General features: G+C 52.0%; 1 protein-coding gene across 12 annotated transcripts in view; it reads left to right on the top strand.

The window, feature by feature from the left end:
- The first annotated feature begins 14,613 nt into the window (after window positions 1-14,613).
- The window catches only part of SLX9 (SLX9 ribosome biogenesis factor), a 28,116-nt gene continuing 21,035 nt past the window's right edge, over window positions 14,614-21,694 (top strand). For 2 of the 12 annotated variants that reach the window (XR_012331668.1, XR_012331669.1), the window contains exons 1-2: window positions 14,663-15,325; window positions 20,032-20,140. Coding sequence is in view for 8 of the 12 variants with exons in the window: in XM_033856232.2 (XP_033712123.1) it covers window positions 15,188-15,325; window positions 20,032-20,140 (247 nt within the window). In the remaining 4 variants the exon portion in view is untranslated. Of the gene's footprint in view, window positions 15,326-20,031; window positions 20,141-21,694 lie in introns of all 12 variants that reach the window. The other 10 variants (XR_004526470.2, XM_033856230.2, XM_033856232.2 and 7 more) reach the window with 9 other exon arrangements.

Genomic DNA, 21,694 nt, shown 5'->3' on the forward strand with positions numbered 1-21,694 from the left:
TGCGATGCCCCCACGGGCCGAGGGGGTGGCCGTGCCCCGCAGGGGACAGAAAACCCTGGAGGGCAGTGCCCAGGAATTTTCACCCCAGGAAGGGACCCGGCCCGCAGACTGTGCACACGGGAGGGGAGCATGCCCCCACCAAAGAAGAAGCACACAGGCACTGGGGACTCAAACTTGGGTCACGGAAATTAAAAAGCATCACACGGACCAAAGGGCAGAATAAGAAGCTGGAGAGCAGGATGAGGGCGTCGGCCCGGGAGGACGACGGGACAGGGAAGAGGCAAGTCCGTCTGCCCGGCCCCGCCCGCAGCAATTCCAGGAGAGAACAGTAAACAGAGAGGGGAGAGACCCGGACAACAGAAGAGGAGGTCGGAGAGAGAGGACCGGACCCAGATGCAGAGGCTGCCGCGTGGCTTGGGAGGAAGAACAAAGGTCCCGAAACGGGTTAAAGTGTGATGCTATCACAGAACGTTAGTGACAGAAAGAAAACAGGACAGATTCAGAGAGAGACAGAGACAGACAGAGAGAGAGAGAGAAGGAGGGAAGGGGAGGGTTAGGGTGGGGAGGAAGGGAAGCAGAAGAGGAGACACTGGTTACACCCACAAAGGAGCAGAAAGCAGAGCCTTCAGACGAAGCAGGGCTCAGACACATAACGACCCTAAAATCTACTTGGAAGAGGCACTCCCGAAATAAAGACAGACGGATGAAGGAATGCAAGAGGAATCCGAGGGTCCCTGAGGGAAAGGCGACCAAAGAAATAAGGAAAGACTGTTAAGCCTAAGTAATTGCTGATTTTAAAACAGAGGTAAAAATATTAACAATTGGAAACAAAAATCCTAGAGGAGCAGAAGAGATGAGCAGGTGCTGCAGCTTCTGATACTCATCAATGGACACTTTGCTAGGAAATATTTAATTTTATATGTGACAACGATTAAAACTCTCCTAAAGAACAGAACTAGGAAGTATACATCTGAAAAAGAAGAAAATATGACAAATCCTTCTTTTAAGGCAAGGGAAACAGAACAAACAAGAAAGATTGTGAACTAAGAACACACAATAAGGTATCAGGGATGATTTCAGAAGTTCCGGAGAATCCAGAGTTCCAGGGTCACAGCACCTGCGAAGGGGTCACCTTCCTCAAATATAGTCTCGGGCTTCCCTGGTGGCGCAGTGGTTGGGAGTCCGCCTGCCGATGCAGGGGACACGGGTTCGCGCCCCGGTCCGGGAGGATCCCACATGCCGCGGAGCGGCTGGGCCCGTGAGCCATGGCCGCTGAGCCTGCGCGTCCGGAGCCTGTGCTCCGCAACGGGAGAGGCCCGCGTACCGCAAAAAAAAAAAAAAAAAAAAAAAAAAAAAAAAAAAAAAAGATAGTCTCGATGAGTTTTAAAAATAGAGCAAACTCTAATGATATGTTCTCTATCAAGGGAACTTCCTCTTTATGGAACTATTCCAGAAAATACAACAAAAAAGGAAGAGATTGAGAATGTCCCCGAATCACGCCCCCTGGTGACTGTCACTGGCTGTGACACCACAAGGACACACTCCACTCAGACACAAGTTGCTTGCTGTCCTAGGCCTTGGAGAAAACAGCATTAGAAAGTAAGTTAATCATAAAGTAAATAACATAAAAATCACAACTTTTACTCTTGAACCCGAATCACGTCAACACTTCACCTCCCAGTACATAGGAGCAATGGGGACAGAGGGCTGGGTTAATGGTCTGGCAGGGATGCAGTGAGCAAAATCCAGGCTGGAGAGAAGCCCCCAAGATGAAGAGCAGGTTGCAGGAGAGGAGAGGAGGTGTGGGAACCCGAGATAAGAGATGGGAGAGAATAGCAACCAGGCACAGTGCACAGACCACAGGACGTTAACAAATGACTGGTAAACTTTCGGACGTGTTAAAGGTTTTGCGATTACGTTACAGAATCGTCACCTTTTAGAGTCTCATGTTAAGATATTTGCACAGGACACGACAGGATGTTTCAGATTTGCTTCCAAATAATCAGGGGTGGGGTGGGTAGTTTCATGAGGAAGAAAGAAGAAAAAATTCTTGGCAAAGTAAAGCAAAATATTAAGATTTGATGAAGTTGGATGGTGGGTACAAGGGTGTAGGGATGCTGATCTCCACCCTTTTCTGTAGTCTTGAGATCATCTATTTTCTTTTTTGAAAAGGAACTAATGGGTTGGGAGACTGGGATTGACATATATACACTAATATGTATAAAATGGGTAACGAATAAGAACCTGCTGTATAAAAAAGAAAATTCAAAAAAAAAAAAAAGAAGGAACTAACGGGGAGTGACTGCAAACGAGCATGAGGACCTTTTGGGGGTAACAGAAACGCTCTAAAAATAGATTGTGGTGGTGATTGCACAAATCTGTAAATTCAGCTAAAAATCATTATCATTAAATTGTATACTTAATATGAGCGGATATTGGCATTCAAATTCTATCTTAATGAAGCTGTGAAAAATGAATTGAAATTAAGAATAAGAAAAAAAGGCACCAACGTCTTCCAGTCCCAGCTAAGACACAGTAAGCACACTGCACTCCACCTTCACACTGACCAGAGCTGGAAATATCACACAGAATAAAATAAAGCAACTTTCTAGACAGACTGGGGTGAGACATCAGAACCCGAGGAAAGGCTGATATGGTAGCAAATGTCTTGTCCCCCTACATCCCGTGCGTTAGATTCAAGGTAGCCTGCACCCCAGGACAGCACAGTGAGCACAGCCAAGAGAACCCCTCCTTTCTGGTCAGTGGGCTGGGAGGAGCAATGCCCTGAAAGACAGAGAGAGTTGAGAGAAATACCCTATTTCATTTTCTTTTTCCTGGTCTTGCCCCAGAGACAAATTTCTGTCCCAAAGCCGCACTCCCAAGATGGTGGTAGCAGCAGCTATAGCGGCAGAAGCTATTGTAATCGTCACTTTGACCCAGAGGTGGATCTAGGCACAGGAAGCATGTGACAGTGCAAGAGGCCAAAATTCCTGCTTTATGGCCAGAGGACCCGGAAAGGAAGACTCGGGAAGCCAGAGAGCATCAGAGAAATTAATAAGAAGGAGGTTAAGAAAGAGACCCTATAGAGCCTTTTTAAAAAAATTTTATTTATTTACTTTGGTTGCGCCAGGTCTTAGTTGTGGCAGGCCCGCTCCTTAGTTGCGGCTCTCGGGCTCGCTAGTTGTGGCATGCAAAACATTAGTTGGGGCATGCATATGGTATCTAGTTCCCTGACCAGGGATCGAACCTGCATCCCCTGCATTGGAAGGTGGATTCTTAACCACTGCACCACCAGGAAAGTCCCCTATAAAGCTTTATATGAAGTTCCAGACTCACCCCTGAGCTGGACATATGTGGAAATGACCCAGATACCATGTCAAAGGCTTTGAAAATTGAATCGTGGTGTAGACCACTGCCAAGGTTGAAAACTGGACCAGGGGGATGCAAGTGCAAGATGGATCCAAGTAGCACAGCAGAGACTTTGAAAACTAAACTCACATCGGAACCACAGCCCACAGGAGGCAGGTCTGAACTTGTGGTCTGACCCAACCAGGCTGATGGCCAGAAAAACAAAAAGAGAGAGAGAGAGAGAGAAATGTTGGAGAACATTGGAGAAGATTTTGATAGGATCCAGAGTCTCATTAAATAATATCTAAAGTGTCCAAGACACAATTGAAAAGTTACTCAAACAGCAACAACAACAAAGAAAATCTCAAGCATTTGTAAGAGAAAAAAACAACGAATAGACGCCAACTCTGAGATGGTCCAAATGTTGACATTATCACATAAAGCATCTAAATCAATTACTTAAAATGTGCTCCATTAAGGAAGGAAAACACCCTTGAAACAAATGCAAAGGTAAAAATTTTCAGCAGAGACATAAAAGCTATAGAAAAGAACCAAATGGGTATTAAAATTAAAAATATGATTACAGAAATAAAAAATTCACTGAGTGGGCTTAATAGGAGAGTGGTGAAGACAGAAGAAAGAGTGAGTGAACTTGAGGACCAATAGAAAGTATCCAATATTAAAGACAAAGAGAAAAAAAAGATTGACAAAAAATGAACAGAGCCTGGGGACCCGTGGAATAACATCAAGAGATCTAACATCTGTTGCCGTTGGAGCCCCAGGATGAGAGGCATAACGGGTTGACCCAGAAAAAGTATTTGAAAAAATAGTGGCTGAAAACTTCCCAAATTTGATGAAAGATATAAGTTTACAGATTAAAGAATCTCAGTGAATCTCAAATAGGATAAACTTGAAGAGAATCAAGCCTATACACACCACACTTAGACTGCTGGAAACCAAAGATAAAGAAACATGTCCTGAAAGCCTCCAGGGAAAATGGCACGTCACATATAGAGGAAGAACCATTTGAAAACATCACATTTCCCATCAGAATCATGGAAGTCAGAAGACAGTGGAACAACCTGTATAAAGTGCTCAAAGGAAAGAACTGCCAGCCTTTAATTCTGTTCCCACAAAATTATTTCCACCAACAAAGGGGAAATAAAAACATTCTCGGGACTTCCCTTACAGTCCAGTGGTTAAGGCTGAGCTTCCACTGCAGGAGGCGAGGGTTCAACCCCTGGTTGGGGAACTAAGATCCCGCAGGCCATGCAGTGTGGTCAAAAAAAAAAAAAAAAAAAAAAAAAGACACTCGCAGATGAAGGGACAGTAAGAAAATTAGTCCCCAGCAGACAACTTTAAAAGAAATCTTAACATTTCAGGAGGGAAATGATACCAGAGGAAAACTGGGAAACTTAGAAATGAAGAAAAAACAGCAGAAAAGGAAACTAGCGGGTAACTACGCTATTTTCCCTCTTAAGGTCTTTGCAATATGTTGATGGTAAAAATGACAACATTGTCTGGTGGGGTTTTCAATGAATGTAGATGTAAACTACGTGGCAGCTCCAACATAAAAGGAGAACAGTGAAGGGCCACACACAGCTTTAAAGTTCCACTTCATTTCACGTGAAATGGTAAAATGTTCATTTTAAGTAGACAGCGAGGTGTTTAGTATATATATTGCAATTCCTCCAGCAACCATTGAAAAACCTATATAAAAAGATATAGTTTAGGGCTTCCCTGGTGGCACAGTGGTTGAGAGTCCGCCTGCCGATGCAGGGGACGCGGGTTCGTGCCCCGGTCCGGGAGGATCCCACATGCCGCGGAGCAGCTGGGCCCGTGAGCCATGGCCGCTGAGCCTGCGCGTCTGGAGCCTGTGCTCCGCAACGGGAGAGGCCACAACAGTGAGAGGCCCGCGTACCGCAAAAAAAAAAAATATATATATATAGTTTAAAAATCAACTGATAAATTAAAATGTAATACTAAAAACACTGATACAATCCAAAAGAAAGCAGAAAATGGAAATAGAAAAGTGAAAACCAAAGGGAGCAAACAAAACAAAAAATTGAACAATAGACCTAAATCCAACAATTTCAATAATTACATTGTGTAAATGATCTAAATACACCAACGGTAAGACAGATACTAGCAGGTGGAATTTCTAAAAATATGACCCAACTGTATGCTACCTATAAGAAACACACTTTAGATATGATAATACAGGTAGGTAAAAAGAAGACGGATGGGAAAGATATACCATACAAGCACTAATAAAGAGAAAAATAGAATGACTGTGTTAATATCGAGCAAAGTAGACTTCACAACAATGCAAAGTACCAGGTGTATGGTGGGGCTTGACTTAATGATGGAAGGGTCTATTCAGCAAGATGATACAACAATTGTGAATGTGCATTTGATCTAACAACATCAAAACACATGAAGCAAAATCTGAAAGAACTAACAGGAGAAACAGACAACGACAGCTGGAGCCTCCAACACTCCTTTCCCAGTAAATCAATTTTTAAAAAATTAGACACAGATCGGCAAGTGCACAGGAGACCTAAAACGCAGCCCCGACCAACTGGACCCGAAAGACGTTCCACCCAGCAGCAGCAGCAGGAGGTGCCCACAACACGGTCACCAAGGAAGACTGAGTCCTGGGCCGTAACATAAACCAGGACACATTTAAGAGAACTGAAATCATGCACGATACGTTCCGTAGCCGTAATGGAATTATTAAATGGAATTAAACCAGAAAATAAGCAACAGAAAGCCAGAAGAAATCTCCTAAGAAACAACGTACTTCTAAATGATCCATGGGTCAAACAGAGCCTCAAGGGAAATTAGAAAAGAGTTTGGACGGAATGAAATGAAACACAACATACCGTATTTGTAGGATGCAGCTAAAGCAAGGTGTAGAGGGAAATTTATAGCATTAAATGCAAACATCAGAGACCCAACAACATGAGTGATTCTTAGGCATTGTGCTGAGAAGACCAGCAAGATAGAGACTCCAGCCTATGGGGAGATTAGCATCAGAACTGCCCTGAGAATCCTTCTCCCAGCCATCTGGGGACAAGATCTACAAGGCGAATTAAAGAGTGGGGCGAAATGGGGGTGGCGTCCTGCATTTAGGTGCACAGTGTGCACCCCATTCGGCTCAGTGGCACCCACCAGGAACAATACCCACCAGTGTGGGTATCGTTCTGTGTCCATCGTTCTGAAGTGTCTGTGTCTCTATGGGGCAGTATTTGTATGAAATGTCATTAAATCTCATCTAGTACCAGGGAAATGGCCTCGGCCAACCCTGGCGCATCCGTTCTTGGGAATTCACGAAGCAGTTGAAACGCCGGCGGCAAGAAGGCAGACAGGGAGTTCTGGGAATGAAAACGTGAAACAGAGGACATCACGGGCCTTTGTGGGGAGTGACCGAGAGGGACAGGGCTTTGCATCTCGAAGAAAACTGAAGCCAGGGATGAGTAAGCTTTTGGAGCAGCATTCGGGGAATAATCTTCTCCCCTAAGTCAGTCGAGAAATTCCACTTCCAGTCACTTTCACCTCCACCTTCCAGAAAATTGACTTTATTTCACCAGGTGTTCATTGAGGACTCCAGGGCCCGGGCGGGACACTGAGCTGGACGCCCAGAGGGTGCACGGCCATGCCCTCCGGAACATCATGGCCTGGCTCAGGAGGCAAGCATGTCATGGTGATATAAAGCAGGATGAGGAGGGATACCCAAGTGTGCCAGGCCTGGGGGCTGGGGTGGGCAGGAGGCAGCCAGGTGAGTGTAGAAAAGAGGAAGAGATGCCATCCCCTTGCCATCGTGGACATTGACCTGGGCACCCCCAGCCCCCTTCCCGCCCAGCCATGTCCCCACAACACACAGCCCCGAGAGCACAAGAAGGGGGCTCCTTTGCAACAGTGTGAAGATTAAGAAATATTTAATGATGGAGAACACGCGAAGGGGTTGCAAGCTCACCATACAGAGGTTCCCGGGCGGGTGCAGGTTTGTTGCCGACACTGGGGGGAGGCTGCAGTCACACACGAGGCCCACGATGCTGTGTCTGTGGGACAGATGAGGCACGAGAGCCGGAGAAAGACCAACCCAGCACCCAGCACCCAAAAGGCAGAACGCAGTCCCTTGAGAACTCGCCCCACGCGATGGGCGGGCGTTCACGGGAGCAGCAAGGCTGCCAGCAGCTCCTTCCCAGCCCCCAGCTCCTGGCTGGCACGCCTCCACCATCTCACCTCCCTCTGCCAACTGCCCTCCCACCTGACCTGCAAATTCCCCCTCCAACCCAGCCCTTGTCTTCTCCAGACCCTTCCCCCATCTTAAAAAGAGAAATTCTCTTTTTAATTTCTTCCTGCCAGTAGCTTCCTCCTGCAATGTTGATTCAGCTGTTGCTCTTTTGTGGGGAGGCGGGGGTGGGAGGTGGGGGGGTGGTGGCGGTGGGGTGGGGAGGCAGGGATGGGAGGCGGGGTGGGGGTGGGGAGACGGGGGAAGGGGGAGGTGCTGGCAGAGGCAGCTGCAGAGGGGGTGGCAAGCACACTCCAGGGGGGCTGGGGGACCAGAGCAGGAAGTAGTGCTGGCCAGTGGCAAGGACCCAAGTAGCTCTTGCTCATCTGGCCCCCCACAAACCCACACCAACAGGCAGAAAGCCACCCAGCCAGGGCAGTGGAGGGCCTTGCTCTAATCCAGGCCACGTACGTGCAGGAGGGTAGCCAAGTGAGCACGGAAAGGAGAGAAGAGATTTGAGAGGCTGGGGGCTGTTTCTAGCTACCTACTGTCCTGAACACTGGCCACAGCACACCCAGCCCCACTTCTCACTGTCAAGCAGAGGGCCTTTACTCCTTAGCCCTCCTCCTGGCGGCTTTCTCTGTTTGTGGGAGGAAGCTGCAGAGGTGGCATTCCTATTTCCCTGACATACCTGGAAGGAAGGTGTCTGAGCACACCAGGGAGGCCGGGTTGGGGGCTGGGGCCTGGGCAGGGGTTGCCCGACTCTCATCAAAGCATAGGGATGGACTGATACGCTTGACAGTGTGGACGGTCACATGAGCAGAGCCCCTGTCAGAGGGAGGAAGACTGGGCTCTAAGTTTAAAGGAGACGGAGCCAGCAAAAATGTTACGCGATGACCAACTCTGGAGGAAAACCAGAAAGTTGTACCAAGAGGAAAAGGTAATTACAGTGTGTCCACTTGGCTCAGCAGAACATGTTTACACAGTGAGAATAAGGAAAGCACTGAGCCCAGGTTAAAAATAAAACTGTGATAACAGCTCTAGGGAGAGGTGACGGCCGGGGCGGGGCTGTGAGGAGCTAACACCTCCCTCTACTGGAACAGGAAGATCTAACGCCTTCCCAGACCCCTCCCTTCACCACAAAGGCCAGGCTGATCTGCGGGGCACCCGTGGTGGGGTGGGGTGGGGGGGTTGGGGGCACGGGGGTGGGGGTGGACATCTAATCCTAACCCAGTCCCCAGGGTCATTCCTCTCCTTCCTGGTGCTTGTCATATTGCCACTTCCTGTTCAGTTTGTGTTTTGCACCAATGCCACTTGAGGACGCACATCACAGGAAGTCTGGGCTGCCTTTGTCAAAGCAAGTTGGCACCTTCCAACCCCGGATTGAGTGGCCCAGTTCCCAGAGGCTCTGTCTAAGCTCCTCATGCCCCAGGGGCCTGGCTGGGGGGAGTGGAGTCTGAGGCTAGAGACAGCACTTGCACTTGGGGTCCAACAGCTGGGCCCACTAGTAGTGGTGGCAACTCAGGACCCTTGGCCTTGTTTTTCCTCTGGGCCTTAGTTTCCCACAATCTGCTCCCTGCCCAGTTGGGAGGATAAATGAGGACACGTGAAAGGATCCTGCAATGGGCCTGGCATACAGCAGGTGCCCAATGTGTGCAAAGATGGAAATCATACAAAGAAAAATGCGATGTGGTCCCAGCGCTCATGGAGCTTTTGATAAAATGACAGACTTTTTTTTTTTAGGGGAGGGTCTATATCTGGATTTACAGAGAAATTCTTCCCTTTAAGTTTTCTGCTTCTACCTTCTAACTGTTCAACCTGGGGGAACAATCTATCTTTTCTGCATTGGTCTCTTTCCATGTAATAGAAATTGGATTCTCTCCCCATTCCCTCCCAGCAATGCGGTGCCAATTCGAGCCTGGCTTCCGCAAGTTGAGAGGATGAAGTAAGAAGGATGCAGAGGAAAGCATGGCATCTGAGCCCTTCCTGGGGGGTGGGAGGTGGGAGCACGGGCCCCGCCCACCCCAGGAGATGGTGGGTTTTAGGCAGGGTGAGATTTCAGAGGAATGTCTGAGAAACTCCTTCTCACCCGCCCCCCTGACAGGATCCCTGGGAAGGTCCACAAAAGCCCACGTGCTTTTGTGATCCTCCCGCACCGGGGACCGCAAGCTTTAGCGAAACCTAATTACCTGCCTCATCTCTGAGTTCGCCTGTGTTGTCCTACCCGCACGCTTGGCCCTGAAGCCCTCCTTGCCCACCCACACATTTCCCACCCTGAAGGGTCCCACCTAAACGCTGTTGGCCCCCGGACCCCTCATCCCTGCTGTGTCCCTAGCTGGTAAGGAGCTGCCCCTTCCTCTGGCCCCAGGGTGGCGTTTTACACGCAAGGTGGCACACCAGTCGTGTAGAGGTGAAGGGCAAAGGCCTGGGTGTGTGGCCTCAGACTTGCAGCCAGTCCCCTCGTCCACCGATGAGAATGACGACCACGGCGCTCTGTCACCAGGTGTGGGGTTATGAGCCACACGGACACAGAACAGCGCCTGGCACAGAGGAAGTGCGATGGCTCTGCTGGGGATGGGGAGAGGCAAGCTTTCCTGAGAAGAGCAGATAGCACCTGTCTTCAGCTTGGCTGCTGTATGACCTGTGCTGTGACAGCCGCAGCGCATCCTGCCTTCGATAAGCAATTGCATTTAAACACAGATGGAGGGCCAGCCTGTGGGTTGGGGCTCTCCGGGAGTGAGGACGGTGGCGATGGGGGCGGGAGGAGGGAGCGCGGATCCACTGGTCCACGTCCAGCCCGCTGGATCGGAGCTCGGGGTGGCCCCGGTGTCTGTTTAACACACTCCGGTGGCAGGTCATCAGTGGGGGGACAAGCCCAGATGGGACCCTGTGTCCCATGCCACACTGGCCTGCACGGGAAGGCACTAGGCACCGGGGAGGAAGGAGAGGAGGACGCCAGAGGCTGGAACAGAGCCCAAGACCACCCAGCGCTGAAGCAGACCCCAAAGGTCACTTCTGTCTTGAAAACTTTCTCTCTTGGCCTTTCCTGTCATTTCAAGACTCCTCCTCCGCTGAAGCACCTCACTGGCTCCCCAGTCCCCACTGAACCCCCGAAGGCGGGCGTTGCAGTGCCTGACCCACCTGGGCCCCCGGCACTCTTGCAGGCATCCCGGCTGGGGCCAGGGGCCCCCCTCTGCACACCTGCTCTCCTCCCCCTTCTTCCTCCCTCCTGTCTGGTTCTGGGTCCCAGCCCAGAGGCAGCCTCTCGGCCCGGAGGGACCTCTCCAGAAAGGTCTCGCCCTCCTTCACCGGGGAAGCCCCTGTGGTTGGGGGGACGGTCTTCTGTCTTCCTTCTCCCCTTAGGTCGTGTTGTTTTTCTCCAAGAACTAGCAGCTCCTCTCCGGCGCGGGCCCCATGGGTCAGCCTTGCTGCTGGTACACAAAGGAGGAGGGCAGGTGGGAGTGGCTGAGCTCGGGCGAGCTGGGGTACAGGCCGAGCGCAAGCCGGGCAGGGGGCTGCAAGGCCTTAGGCCGGTTCCTGGAAGGCACCTCCTTCTACCTGTAGAGTGAGGGTGGGGGTCTGCCTCTCAGGATGCTGAGAGGAAGTACAGGAAGCTCTCAGCAGAACCTGGGAACACGGAGGTGGGGCAGGGGTCAGGGCCAAGTGCCAGGCCAGCCCAGCAAGGCTGCCGAAGCGGGGGCAGGGCAGGCGGTCAGGAGCGGAGAGCAGGGCACCCAGAGGCTGGCTAAGCTTGGGGTGAAGCCGAGGTGGAGCTGGGGAGGAACACTGCCCTAATCTGGGCGTGGCACCGTCCAGCAGGGAGCGACCCACTGAAGGTCACATGGGTAGGAGGTGGGGCCGAGCTGTCAGAGCTGAGCTGCAAGCTGGCTGACCCTGGACTGTGTGCTGCGTGGGTGTCAGGGAGACCTAATCCTTTCCGCATTTTAGCAACGATCAAACTTCCTAGTTACAAAGGCTGCACCACCCAGGGAGGGAAAAGAGAGAGGCTCGAGGGGTGTGGACACTGTGCACTGTGGGGACATCTCTGGGCAACGGGATTAAAGGGATTTTAACTTCAGAACTAGATTTCTATATTTTCCAAATTGTCTATGATAGCCACGTATTAATTTTGTAATCAGAAAAGGGTGTTACTGTAAATCAAGTTAATGAGACCACAAACCAAAAACCTACGGACCCACCCCCATCCTCTGGCTCTCTCTCTAGATGGGGGAGGGCTAAAAGGAGGAAAAGGAACAGAGCTGGAAGGAGGGCGCCAGGCTGCGGGGCTCCCCGGAGTGCCACGGGCCAGGGCCACCGCGTCTCTTAGCCCGCGGAGTCAAGTGGAAATCGCGACCCGGGTAACCTCCTGCCCGGCCTCATCCTCTCGCCCCTCCCTCACCACTTCCTCCCGATCACCCCCCCTCTCCCCCGCGACCACACTGAGGACGCATTATTTTACCCCAAGAGTTTCCCAGTGCGGCAACTGCACAACCCCAAATAGTTTGCCAGACCTTCCTGTCGCATTGCTGGGCGCAGACGGGCGGTACCCGCTAACCCCGTGGTCGCCGCGCGCAGAGGCGCACAGGTTGGGACCGGGCCGCGCTGTCCCAGAGCCAAGCGGGAGGCACGCGTGCCCGATTCCCAGAAATTCCTCCTGTTTGGGGGATGCTCAGACGACAAACGGCCCCGCAGAGACCCAAACCGATCATTTTTAACCCCAACGCCGGCCTCATTCTCCCAATCCGTAGCCGGTGGACGGAGCCCACTCGACCGCGAGGCTGGGGCAGGCCCCAGCCGCACGCCCTGGAGTCTGGCGCCTCCTTCCCGGAGCCGCTTCCTTAGGGGTCCTCGGGGCGCGCCTGCAGAAGCGGAGAGGGTGGGGAGCCGCCTCCGCCCCCATCGCCCCGGGGCAGCAGGGCGGGGCAGGAAGGTCCTCATATCGAGGACTTTTCTTTGCCCCCGCCCGGCTCACACGCCCCAAGGCCCGCGCGCCGAACCTCCGCCTGCCGCGGGGCACCCTGCCTGGTGCTGACGCTGACACCCCGACGGCCCGCCCCTGAGCCGCCAGACTGCCGGGTTTGCTTCCCTACCGACTTGCTGCCACTGGAATCTGAGCACCGGCTGCCCACAGGGGCTTCCTGGTGCTTTACCTGACAGTCCTCAAAGAACCCCTGCGGCAACCCAGTGTAGAGATGGGGAAACTGAGGCTCCTACCTTGCCCAAGTCACCTCCAAGCCTGGCCAGCTCGCTGGGGGCGCGTGAACCGGGCCTCCTCTCCGGGGAGAGGCCCCCAGGGGCGCCCGAGACCTAGACTCAGGCCCGGCAGGGGCTGAGGGGAGAGGAGTGTGGCCAGGGAGGGGGCTGATAGGACGCCTTCCTGAGGCTGAGGAGGGCTAAGGAAGGCTTATCCGGGGCCAGGTTCACCGGGCTGGGCGCTGTACGCGGGAGGCTGCTGCAGCCCCAGGACCACCCCAGGAAGGAAGTCCTGACAGTCGGCACATGGAGATGCGTGGGGTCGGGGCATTGGCCCAGGGTTAGTCAGGGCTGGGATGCAGTGGGCCCTGGGGCTCCACGTCCCAGCCCGGTCACTGGCCAGGGCGGCGCCCACGCCGCAAGGAGCCGCGGGCGCTGGGAGGAGCAGCGGGTCAGAACCGTGGGTCTGCAGCCCCGCTGTTCGCAGGTGCTGTGCGCTCTAACGCGCAGCCTGGTGGGGTTTGGGAAACCCGAGAGCAGAGAGCGGGGGCGTCATCCGGAAGTCCTTGCGGAGGGCCCCGAAGGGCCGGGTGGACTGGGATGGGCGGCCGGGTGTTTGCCCCGAGGCTCTCCCGGAAGCCATCCTTCCACGACTTCCTGGGACCACCGGACCCGCGAGGAGGTCCGCGACCTGCGGAGGCTGAAGGCGCTCGGGGTCCGGGGAAGGGCCCGCGCTGGCATCCCCAGCACGCCCGCGCCTGCGCCCGCGGCGCCCAGCTCCTCCAGAGAAACCCACGCGGGCCGCGGGCGCCCTCCCGCGACAGAAGAATTAACTCGCGCCTCCAGCACGGGGGGCGTGGCCTGTCCAGAGACCACCAAGGCCGCGAGGTCCCGCAGGGAGGCGGACGGCACATGGGACAGAGGAGACACGACTGAGCGCTGGGAAGGACAGAGCGGCTGAGGGAGGGGTCCTCCCCTGGAGGCCAAAGCCAGGGGTAGCCTTTCCAGGGCGATCATGGCCGTGGCCCCTCTGGGGAGGTAAGGGGAGGTAAGGGCCTCCAGTGAGGAGGCCAGGGCAGGAGCCCAGGTGGGGCTGGAATTTGGAGGGAGTGATAAAGGGGCTCTTGGGTTGGATGTGACAGGGAGAGGGGACGCTAGCCAAGGTGACGCCTCGGTTTGGGGCTTGGGGGGCTGTGTGAGTGCCCGAGCCATTTCTTCTGAAGGGGAATATGCTGCCCGGGTAGTGGGGGCAGGTTGGGATGGGAACCAAGAATTCCACTTTAAGATTCTCTCAATTTCAGGTGGAGACCCAGAGAGAGGTCGGGGCTGCAGATGAAAGTGTCAGGGTAGCAGGGTGTGGCCTGGTCACGCAGAGGGATGAAGGGAAAGAGAGGGAACGGGCCCCAGGATTTAAAAAACTCATAACAGATCCATTTTGCAGCAGTTGGACGTTCTTTTTCTTCTATTGAGAAAGCATGGGCTGTACAGAGAATGCAAAACGCAGACTCTGAAATGGAGGCCGCCCAGCAGGCCTCTGGCTGCATGCACCCTGGCAGCACGTGTACCCGGCAGTCATTACCTCTGTGTTCTCCTTAGGTCTGGTGGAACCAGAGAATGACTCGTGACACCCCTTAAGGAAGTTGTAGGTGCCACCAGATGAGTGGGGACACGAGTGGGTGGTGGGCTTGGCCTTCTCCATGCTCCAGAAAGTCTCCCCAGAAGTTCCACTAGTCTGGGTCACAGCCAGGAAACAGGTTCTAGCCAAAGGAAGCTGGTCTGGCAGGCGCCGGTCAGACACCCAACCTGGCCCTGGGCAGGCAGTGGTGATAGCAGGGCCACTGACAGAGTCGGGGTGCCGAGTCTGAGAGCTGGCTTCTGGGGTTTCTTCCAGGGACATTTCTCTCTGGACCCAGCCCAGATCCGTTCTGTGAAGTCGCCCCTATAAATCCTGGCCTGATGCCTCTGAGGTGTTTTAATAAGTATGGGGTTTCCTTTAGGGGTTCCCCAGTCCTCCGATTCTCTTCCTCCCCGCAGGGCGTTTTTGACAGGCACAAGCAAGCACACTCGTGTGTTGCAACAACCTTGATCCCCTCCAGCGCTGTAACCATCATTCTCCAGATCACAGGGAGGCTGCGTGATTCCAGCAATTAGCCACACCTGCCCCGGGAGGCGGGGCGGAGCCAAAGGCGGGACGAGGAGCGCGACCCCGCCCCCACACCGCAGCCCCGCCCCTCTGCGGCCCCGCCATACTCCTCTCTGGCGCTTCGCGGCCGGCGCGGGCAGGGTAGCGGACTCCAGCCACAGCGGTTTTTGTTTCCACCGGGCCGCCAGAGCTAAGGACCGGCTTCCGGCAGCTTGTGCCGCGTGTGCTCTTCGGCTTCCGGCCGGTTGTGGATCTCCGCCGCGGACATGGGGAAAGTGAGGGGCCTGCGGTCCCGGGTGCACAAGGCTGCCGTGAGGCCCACGGGGGAGGCCGCGCCCGGCCCCACGCCCCCCGCCCGGGAGGCGGCCTCTCTGCAGGCCTCGGCTGGCGGAGTCGGGGGGAAGGTAAGCTGGGGACACCGCGGGCCGTGGGAGTGGGGAAGGGCTGCGGGTGGGGGAAGGGGGCCGCGGGCCGGGGTCGGGGCTCCACACTTTGCGGCCTCGGGAGTCCCGGGCCGGCTCCAGCCCCGCGTGCTTTGTGGGCGCCCCTCTGTCGCCTCCGAAGGGTCCCCGCGACCCCAGGACCGCCCTGGGACTCGGCGGAGTTTACCGCGCGGCCAGCGGGCCTTCCCGGTCCGCGAAGTGTCGTGGCCTCCGTGGGCCCCGAGGCTCGGCTGCTCAAGTGCGCGACGGCCTGGGAGGCGTTGACTTGCTCCGCGTTTGGAGTTCTGCGAGGGAGGACCAGAAACCTCCCATCCCCACGTGTAGAAATGCTGCGCGAAAATGGCAAAAATTCGTGTGCATCGTAGCTGTGCTCCGAGGAAAGGAAAGGGAATTCCCAGGATTAACGGAAACAACGAAGAGCAAACTGAAGAGACCCTGTACCCTGTAGCAGTCCCCCCCGTCCCCCCATCTTACCTAGCCCTAAGCAACCACTGATCTTTCTGCCTCTGTTCGGTACATTTCCTATGGATGGAGTCGTGGCCTTTGCGTTTGGCTTCTTGGACTTAGCATAGCGTTTTCAGCGCTCTTGCGGGTTGTATGATGTATATCAGTGCTATTCTTTTTTGTGGTGGAACGGTGTTCCACTGTTTGGTTAGACCATGTTTTGTTTATCCAGGTGCTGACCCTGGAGCTTCCTGGAAGCATTTACTGGTGTTTGTAACCAAGGGGCTAGCACCCGGACAGTGGACAAAATCTTGCTGGTTTGTGGGGACTGTGGCTTTGGATCAGTAATGATCAAGAGAGCAGCCGTGTTTGTTAAGCACTTGCTGTGTGCCAGGCACTTTACTTCTTCATAACAGCCCCAAGCCTCATTTTGCTGAAATGAGGAAAAAGCTGAGAGTTTCAATAAATTACCAAGGACATTCAGCTGCTCGTGGAGGAGCTGATGTTTGAACCCAGGATCTGGCATCAGTGCCCTGGTTTTCATAAAAACTTTATTGGGGTAGAATTCATGTCATAAAACTCACCCATTTAAAGTGTGCAATTTAATGGGTTTTTTTTTTTTTAGTATATTCACAGATTTGCACAACCATCACTACAGACTTCAGAATATTTTCATCAGCCTAAAAGGAAACCCCATACTTATTATCAGTCATTCTGGCAACTGTGAATCTGCTTTCTGTATATATATGCCTCTTCTGGATGTTTCATACAAGTGGAATTATACGATTCGTGGCCTTTTGTGTCAGGGTTCTTTCAGTGGGCATGCTTTTGCAGTTCATCCTTATAGTACTATTTTTGTAGCATCCATTTCTTTGTTGTCTTTATTCTTTTCATGGCTGAGAAATATTCCATTGTATGGGTATACCAGACTATGTCACATTTTATTTATCCATTCGTAAGTTGGATAGTTCGGTTGTTTCAAATTTTTGGCTGTCATGATAATACTGCTGTGTACAGATTTTTCTGTGGGTGCATGGAGTGGAATTGCTAGGATGTATGGAACTCTATGTTGAACTTTTTGAGGAATTGCCAGATTACTTTCCACAATGGCTGCACCATCTTAAGAGTCCCACCAGCAATAAATGAGGGTTCCAATTTCTCCACATCCTCACCAACACTTGTTATCGTCTGTCTTTTTGATTATAGCCATCCTGCTGGATGTGAGGTGATATTTCATTGTTTTGATTTGCATTTCCCAAAGGGCTAATGAATAATGTTGAGGATTTTTTTCATGGGCTTGTTGACTGTATATCTTTGGAGAAATGTCTATTCAAGTCCTTTGCCCATTTAAAAATTATGTTGATTGTTTTTTTGTTGAATTGTCAGAGTTCTTTATATATTCTAGATAGTAAACCCTTATCAGATATATATGGTTTGCAAATGTTTTTTTTCACTTCTATGGGTTGCCTTTTTACTTTCTTGATATTGTCCTTGGAAGCACAAAGTTTTTAATTTTGATGAGGTCCAGTTTATCTTGTTTTCCCTTGTTGCTTGTGCTTTTGGTGTTGCGAAAAGTCGAGGTTTAGTTGAAAAGCTCAGGGGAGTCTGAGCAGAGTTTGGTCATGGAGAGACTTTTTGTCAGTGGATGTCCTTTGCTGGTTGACATAGGGCTCACGATGTACATCAGTATTTACATCTTAATTCAAGTGAAAGATGGAATCTTCACTACTGTTTAACTCCATTCCCTCTTATCCCCTTGTTGTGCTGTTATTGTTATGTATGCAAGCTGGTATCATTTGCTTTCAAACTAAAAAACTTTATTAGTATTTCTTATAAGGCAGGTCTACTAGCAAGAGACTCTCTCAGCTTTAGTTTATCTGGGACTGTCTTTATTTTACCTTCATCTTTGAAGGATAGTTTTGCTGGATATAAAATTCTTGGTTGACTGCAGTCTTCCACCACTTTTATGTTATCCCACTGCCTTCTGGCCTCCATTGCTTCTCATGAGAAGTCAGCTGTTAATCTTATTGGGGTTCCCTTGTATGTGATGAGTCATTTTTTGCTGCTTTCAAGATTTTCTCTTTGCCTTTAAACGTTTTGACTATGATGTGTCTTGGTGTAGATCTCTGTGCTTGTTCTGTTTGGAGTTTGTTTATCCTACTTGAAGTTCATTGAGTTTGGATGTATAGGTTAGGGTTTTCCATCAGCTTTGGCAAGTGTTCAGACATAATTTCTTCGAATACTTTTTCTGCCCTGTTCTGTCTCGCTTCTTCTGGTGCTTCCGTTACATGTACATAGGTTGACACACTGAATGGTGCTCTGAGGCTCTATTTGTTCTTCTGCAAGGCTGTTGTGTAAGGTTATTTCTATTCATTTTTTTCTGTGAAGCTCTGTTCTTTTTCCGTCTTTTCTTCATATGGTACAATTTCTATTGACCTTTCTTCATATTCACTGATTGTTTTCCTCTGCCAGCTTAGATTTACTTTTGAATCTCTGTAGTGAAATTCTTCGTTTTGATTAATGTACTTTTTTACTCCAGAATTTTATTTACTCATATGTATATTATTAAAAAATATATTATAAAAAACATATATATATTTGTTACAGTATGCAGTAGGAGTTGAGAATCATTTTTTCCCTATATAAATATCATTTTGTTTCCACATAATTTATTGGAGTTCTCCATTAAATTATCTTGGAACTTTTGTCAAAAATCAATTGACCATATATGTGGGGGTCTATTTATGGCCTCTAATATGTTCTGTTGATCTGTTTGTATATCCTTATGCCAATGCCACACTGAATTGATTGCTGCAATTTTATTTATTTTTTTCTGTTTTTAAAAAATTGAGGTATAGTTGATGTACAATGTTATATAAGTTACAGGTGTACAACATAGTGATTCGCAATTTTAAAGGTTATATTCCATTTATAGTTACTGTAAAACATTGGCTGTATTCCGTGTTGTGCAGTATATCCTGGTAGCATATTTAAGACTTCTATTTTGAATGATTTGTGTCTCTTTACTGATGTTCTCTGTTTGGTGAGATGTTGTCAGCATACTTTCCTGTAGTTCTTTACACAGGGTCTCTTAGTCCTCAGCATATTTGCAGTGGCCGCTCTGAGGCTGTTGCCAAGTCCAACACGTGGGCCCCTCAGAAGCAGCTTCTGTTGCCTAGGTCTTGCTCCCCAGTTTCTTTGCACAGGCCCCGCTCTGTGGTGTTGAAAACCGGATGTCTTAGCGCGTGGTGGCGCTGCGGGGGCTTGGTGCTGTGTACCTGGTAGTTACTTGCTCACTGGCCTGGCTCCGGGCTGCCGTGTGACTCAGGGTCCGCTCTCTGCCAGTGCGCGGCCTCCCATCTCCCTGCTCCTGTTTCTTGTCTTTATCTTTCAGCCTGGCAGCCTGGGTCAGCACGAGCCTCTTACTGGTCCAACTGTGGTTAAGCCCCCGTGGCCACAGAGATCTGCCCTTTACCGCTGGATACGTATGTGTGGCTGGGAGGCTGCTCTCGTAGTTCAGGGAGCTGACGTTTTGACCCGCCTTCACAGGGACTAGTGGCTTTGCCGTTCTGTCTGGCCACTCCTGAGCCAGTGCAGCCTTCAGCTCACACCACCTCCAGCCTGCCATGGCGCCGCTTCCTGGAAGCTGCCCCCGGGCCAGGGCGGCCTGCTGCCCGGCCGGCGTCTGCTCAGAGGTGGTGCCTAAGCCCCCGTGTTATTGACGCCCCTTCCAAGGCCCCTGTCCTGGAGCTTGGACCCGAAAGAGCCGGCCAGGCCTGGGAGACGGGGTCTGGGTTAGCACAGTGTGATGGGCAGGGTGACCTGGAGGATTTTGAAATCTTGATGTGGGATGAATGGGGCTGGGAGACAGTGAGACTGCTGAGATGGAACAGTGGCTGTGAAACGGGAGGGACAGTAGGAAGGTGGGAGGTTTGGGGGGAAACCTGGTTCCTCTCACAAGGGCTCCTGAGTGTTGAGGGTGTAATTCATAATCATTACTGATCCTGCATCTGGTCTCAAAGGGTCCCGCAACCAGGATCCAGGCCTGGGTGGTGAACTGAGGCTGCAGAAAGGATGTGGCTTGAGAGCTCTGGGGTCTGAGCTGGGGTGGCCTCGGGCTCCTCTCCAGCTCCCGCTCTGGAAAAGCCGGGGTCCGGCCCTCGCCGAGGGGTCTCTGAAGCCACTCTGAAGCAGGTCTTAGGTCTCCTCTGTTTCCATTTCAGGAGTGGGCCTTCATGAATGCCAGTGTGTTTGCCGGGACCACGATAGACCCCAGCGCCTTGGTGCAGAAGCTGGACGTGGACGCGAGGAGCAGCGCCTCCGTCAGGAGAGGTGAGAGCAGGCAGGACGGACCTCAGGGGTGGGCGCCAGGCCCGCTTCCACGTGCTCGCGGGCACGGGTCAGAGCAGACTGTAGGTGCGCCTGTGCACTTCGAAGAGATTTGTTTTATTAGTGGAAAATTTTAAGGATGTACTAAGCAGAAGATGGTATAAGACAGTCCATGTGCCCATCCTCTGTTTCAGCACACACAGTACTGGGTTATTTTGAAACAAACAGCATTTCCCTCAGGAATTCTTTAGTTAGTATTTTTAAGAGCTCTTAGAAGAAAAGACGTAAACACGCCTACAAGGCCATTATCACACCTAAACAGATCAGCGGTAATTCCTTATTTCAGGTAAACGAAGTAAAAGAATCTCCCATCCTCGTGCTTGCCTCAGTCAGAACCAGGGGGGAACAAGGGTGCGTGGCAGCCCCCGCTCCCCTTTTCCTTCACGTGCTCATCACGTGGGGGAGGTCTCTTTTCCTCCTGCACCTCCCCCACTTGGGGCTTTGTGGTGTTCCTAGCTCCAGCATCCCGTCTGGGCTGCTCCTGGAGGAGAGGAGCGGCTCTCCTGCCCTGGGTGGCCACACCGCCACCGCTTCCTGGAGAGAAGCTTCATGCCGCACACGTGAGCTGCACGTTTACAGATGAGCCGTTGAGAACAGAAGCGTCTGTAGCCCTGTGGGGAGCACCCTGGCCTCCGGGGCAGGGCTTCTAGCATTTCCATCTAAGTTTGTAAACAGCTGTTGCGGTTGTAAGCTGTAGTTATCTCACAGGTATGGCTTACATCAGGCATCTCTCAGGAGGTCATGTTGTTTGCATCACTGCTTTGGATTTTTTTTTATTTCACTGGGGAGATTATCGGAATCTCCTTGCCATTCCTTGTATGTTGAAGCTGTAGGGAGGGAAGCCTTCTCCCCTCTACCCTCCTAGGTTCTTGGCTAGGACCCTGCAAGTTAGACTAACAAAGAGAGATTAACAAGAGAAAAACAAACTACTACGGTGTGCAGGTCACATCACATGGGAGAAACCTCAGTGATGAGTAACTCAACGTGGTGGTGAGGACTTGGGGCTCTGTAGCATCTTAGCGAAGAGCAGTGATGCTGTGGGCTTCCGAGGGCAAACTTCGGGGGGGTGGTGAATACATAGAGGAAGGTTCACGCAGGTCTATGTGGCGCCGGCTCTGGTGTCCTCGTGGCCATGAGACTTCCTCGGAAGAGGGGATGCGTGGTGGCCCTCATTTCAGAATTGTCTGTTTTTGGTCAGATAGGGCAGTTCTGGATGGCTTCTTTCTGCACCTGCGGATTCTGTTTGCCTCCAGCCCACAGTAGTGCTGACATCCAGAGTGGTGCGTGTGGGTGGCGTATTCCCGGCCTCAGGCTCTCCTGCTGTTTCTGGGGATGGTTCCGCAGAGCACACTGCCGCTCTGGCTGCGTGACCTGCCTGAGTGCTTTCCCATGGCGGGTGCCGCAGGGACTTGCCTTCGTTTGGGCGGGCAGGGTGTGCCTGGGGGGCCGGAGCCATGGCCTCTCAGGTCCCTTTGGTGACCCACGTGATCAAACAGC

The sequence above is a fragment of the Tursiops truncatus genome, chromosome 4, assembly GCF_011762595.2.
Source record: "Tursiops truncatus isolate mTurTru1 chromosome 4, mTurTru1.mat.Y, whole genome shotgun sequence".
Classification (NCBI taxonomy): domain Eukaryota; kingdom Metazoa; phylum Chordata; class Mammalia; order Artiodactyla; family Delphinidae; genus Tursiops; species Tursiops truncatus.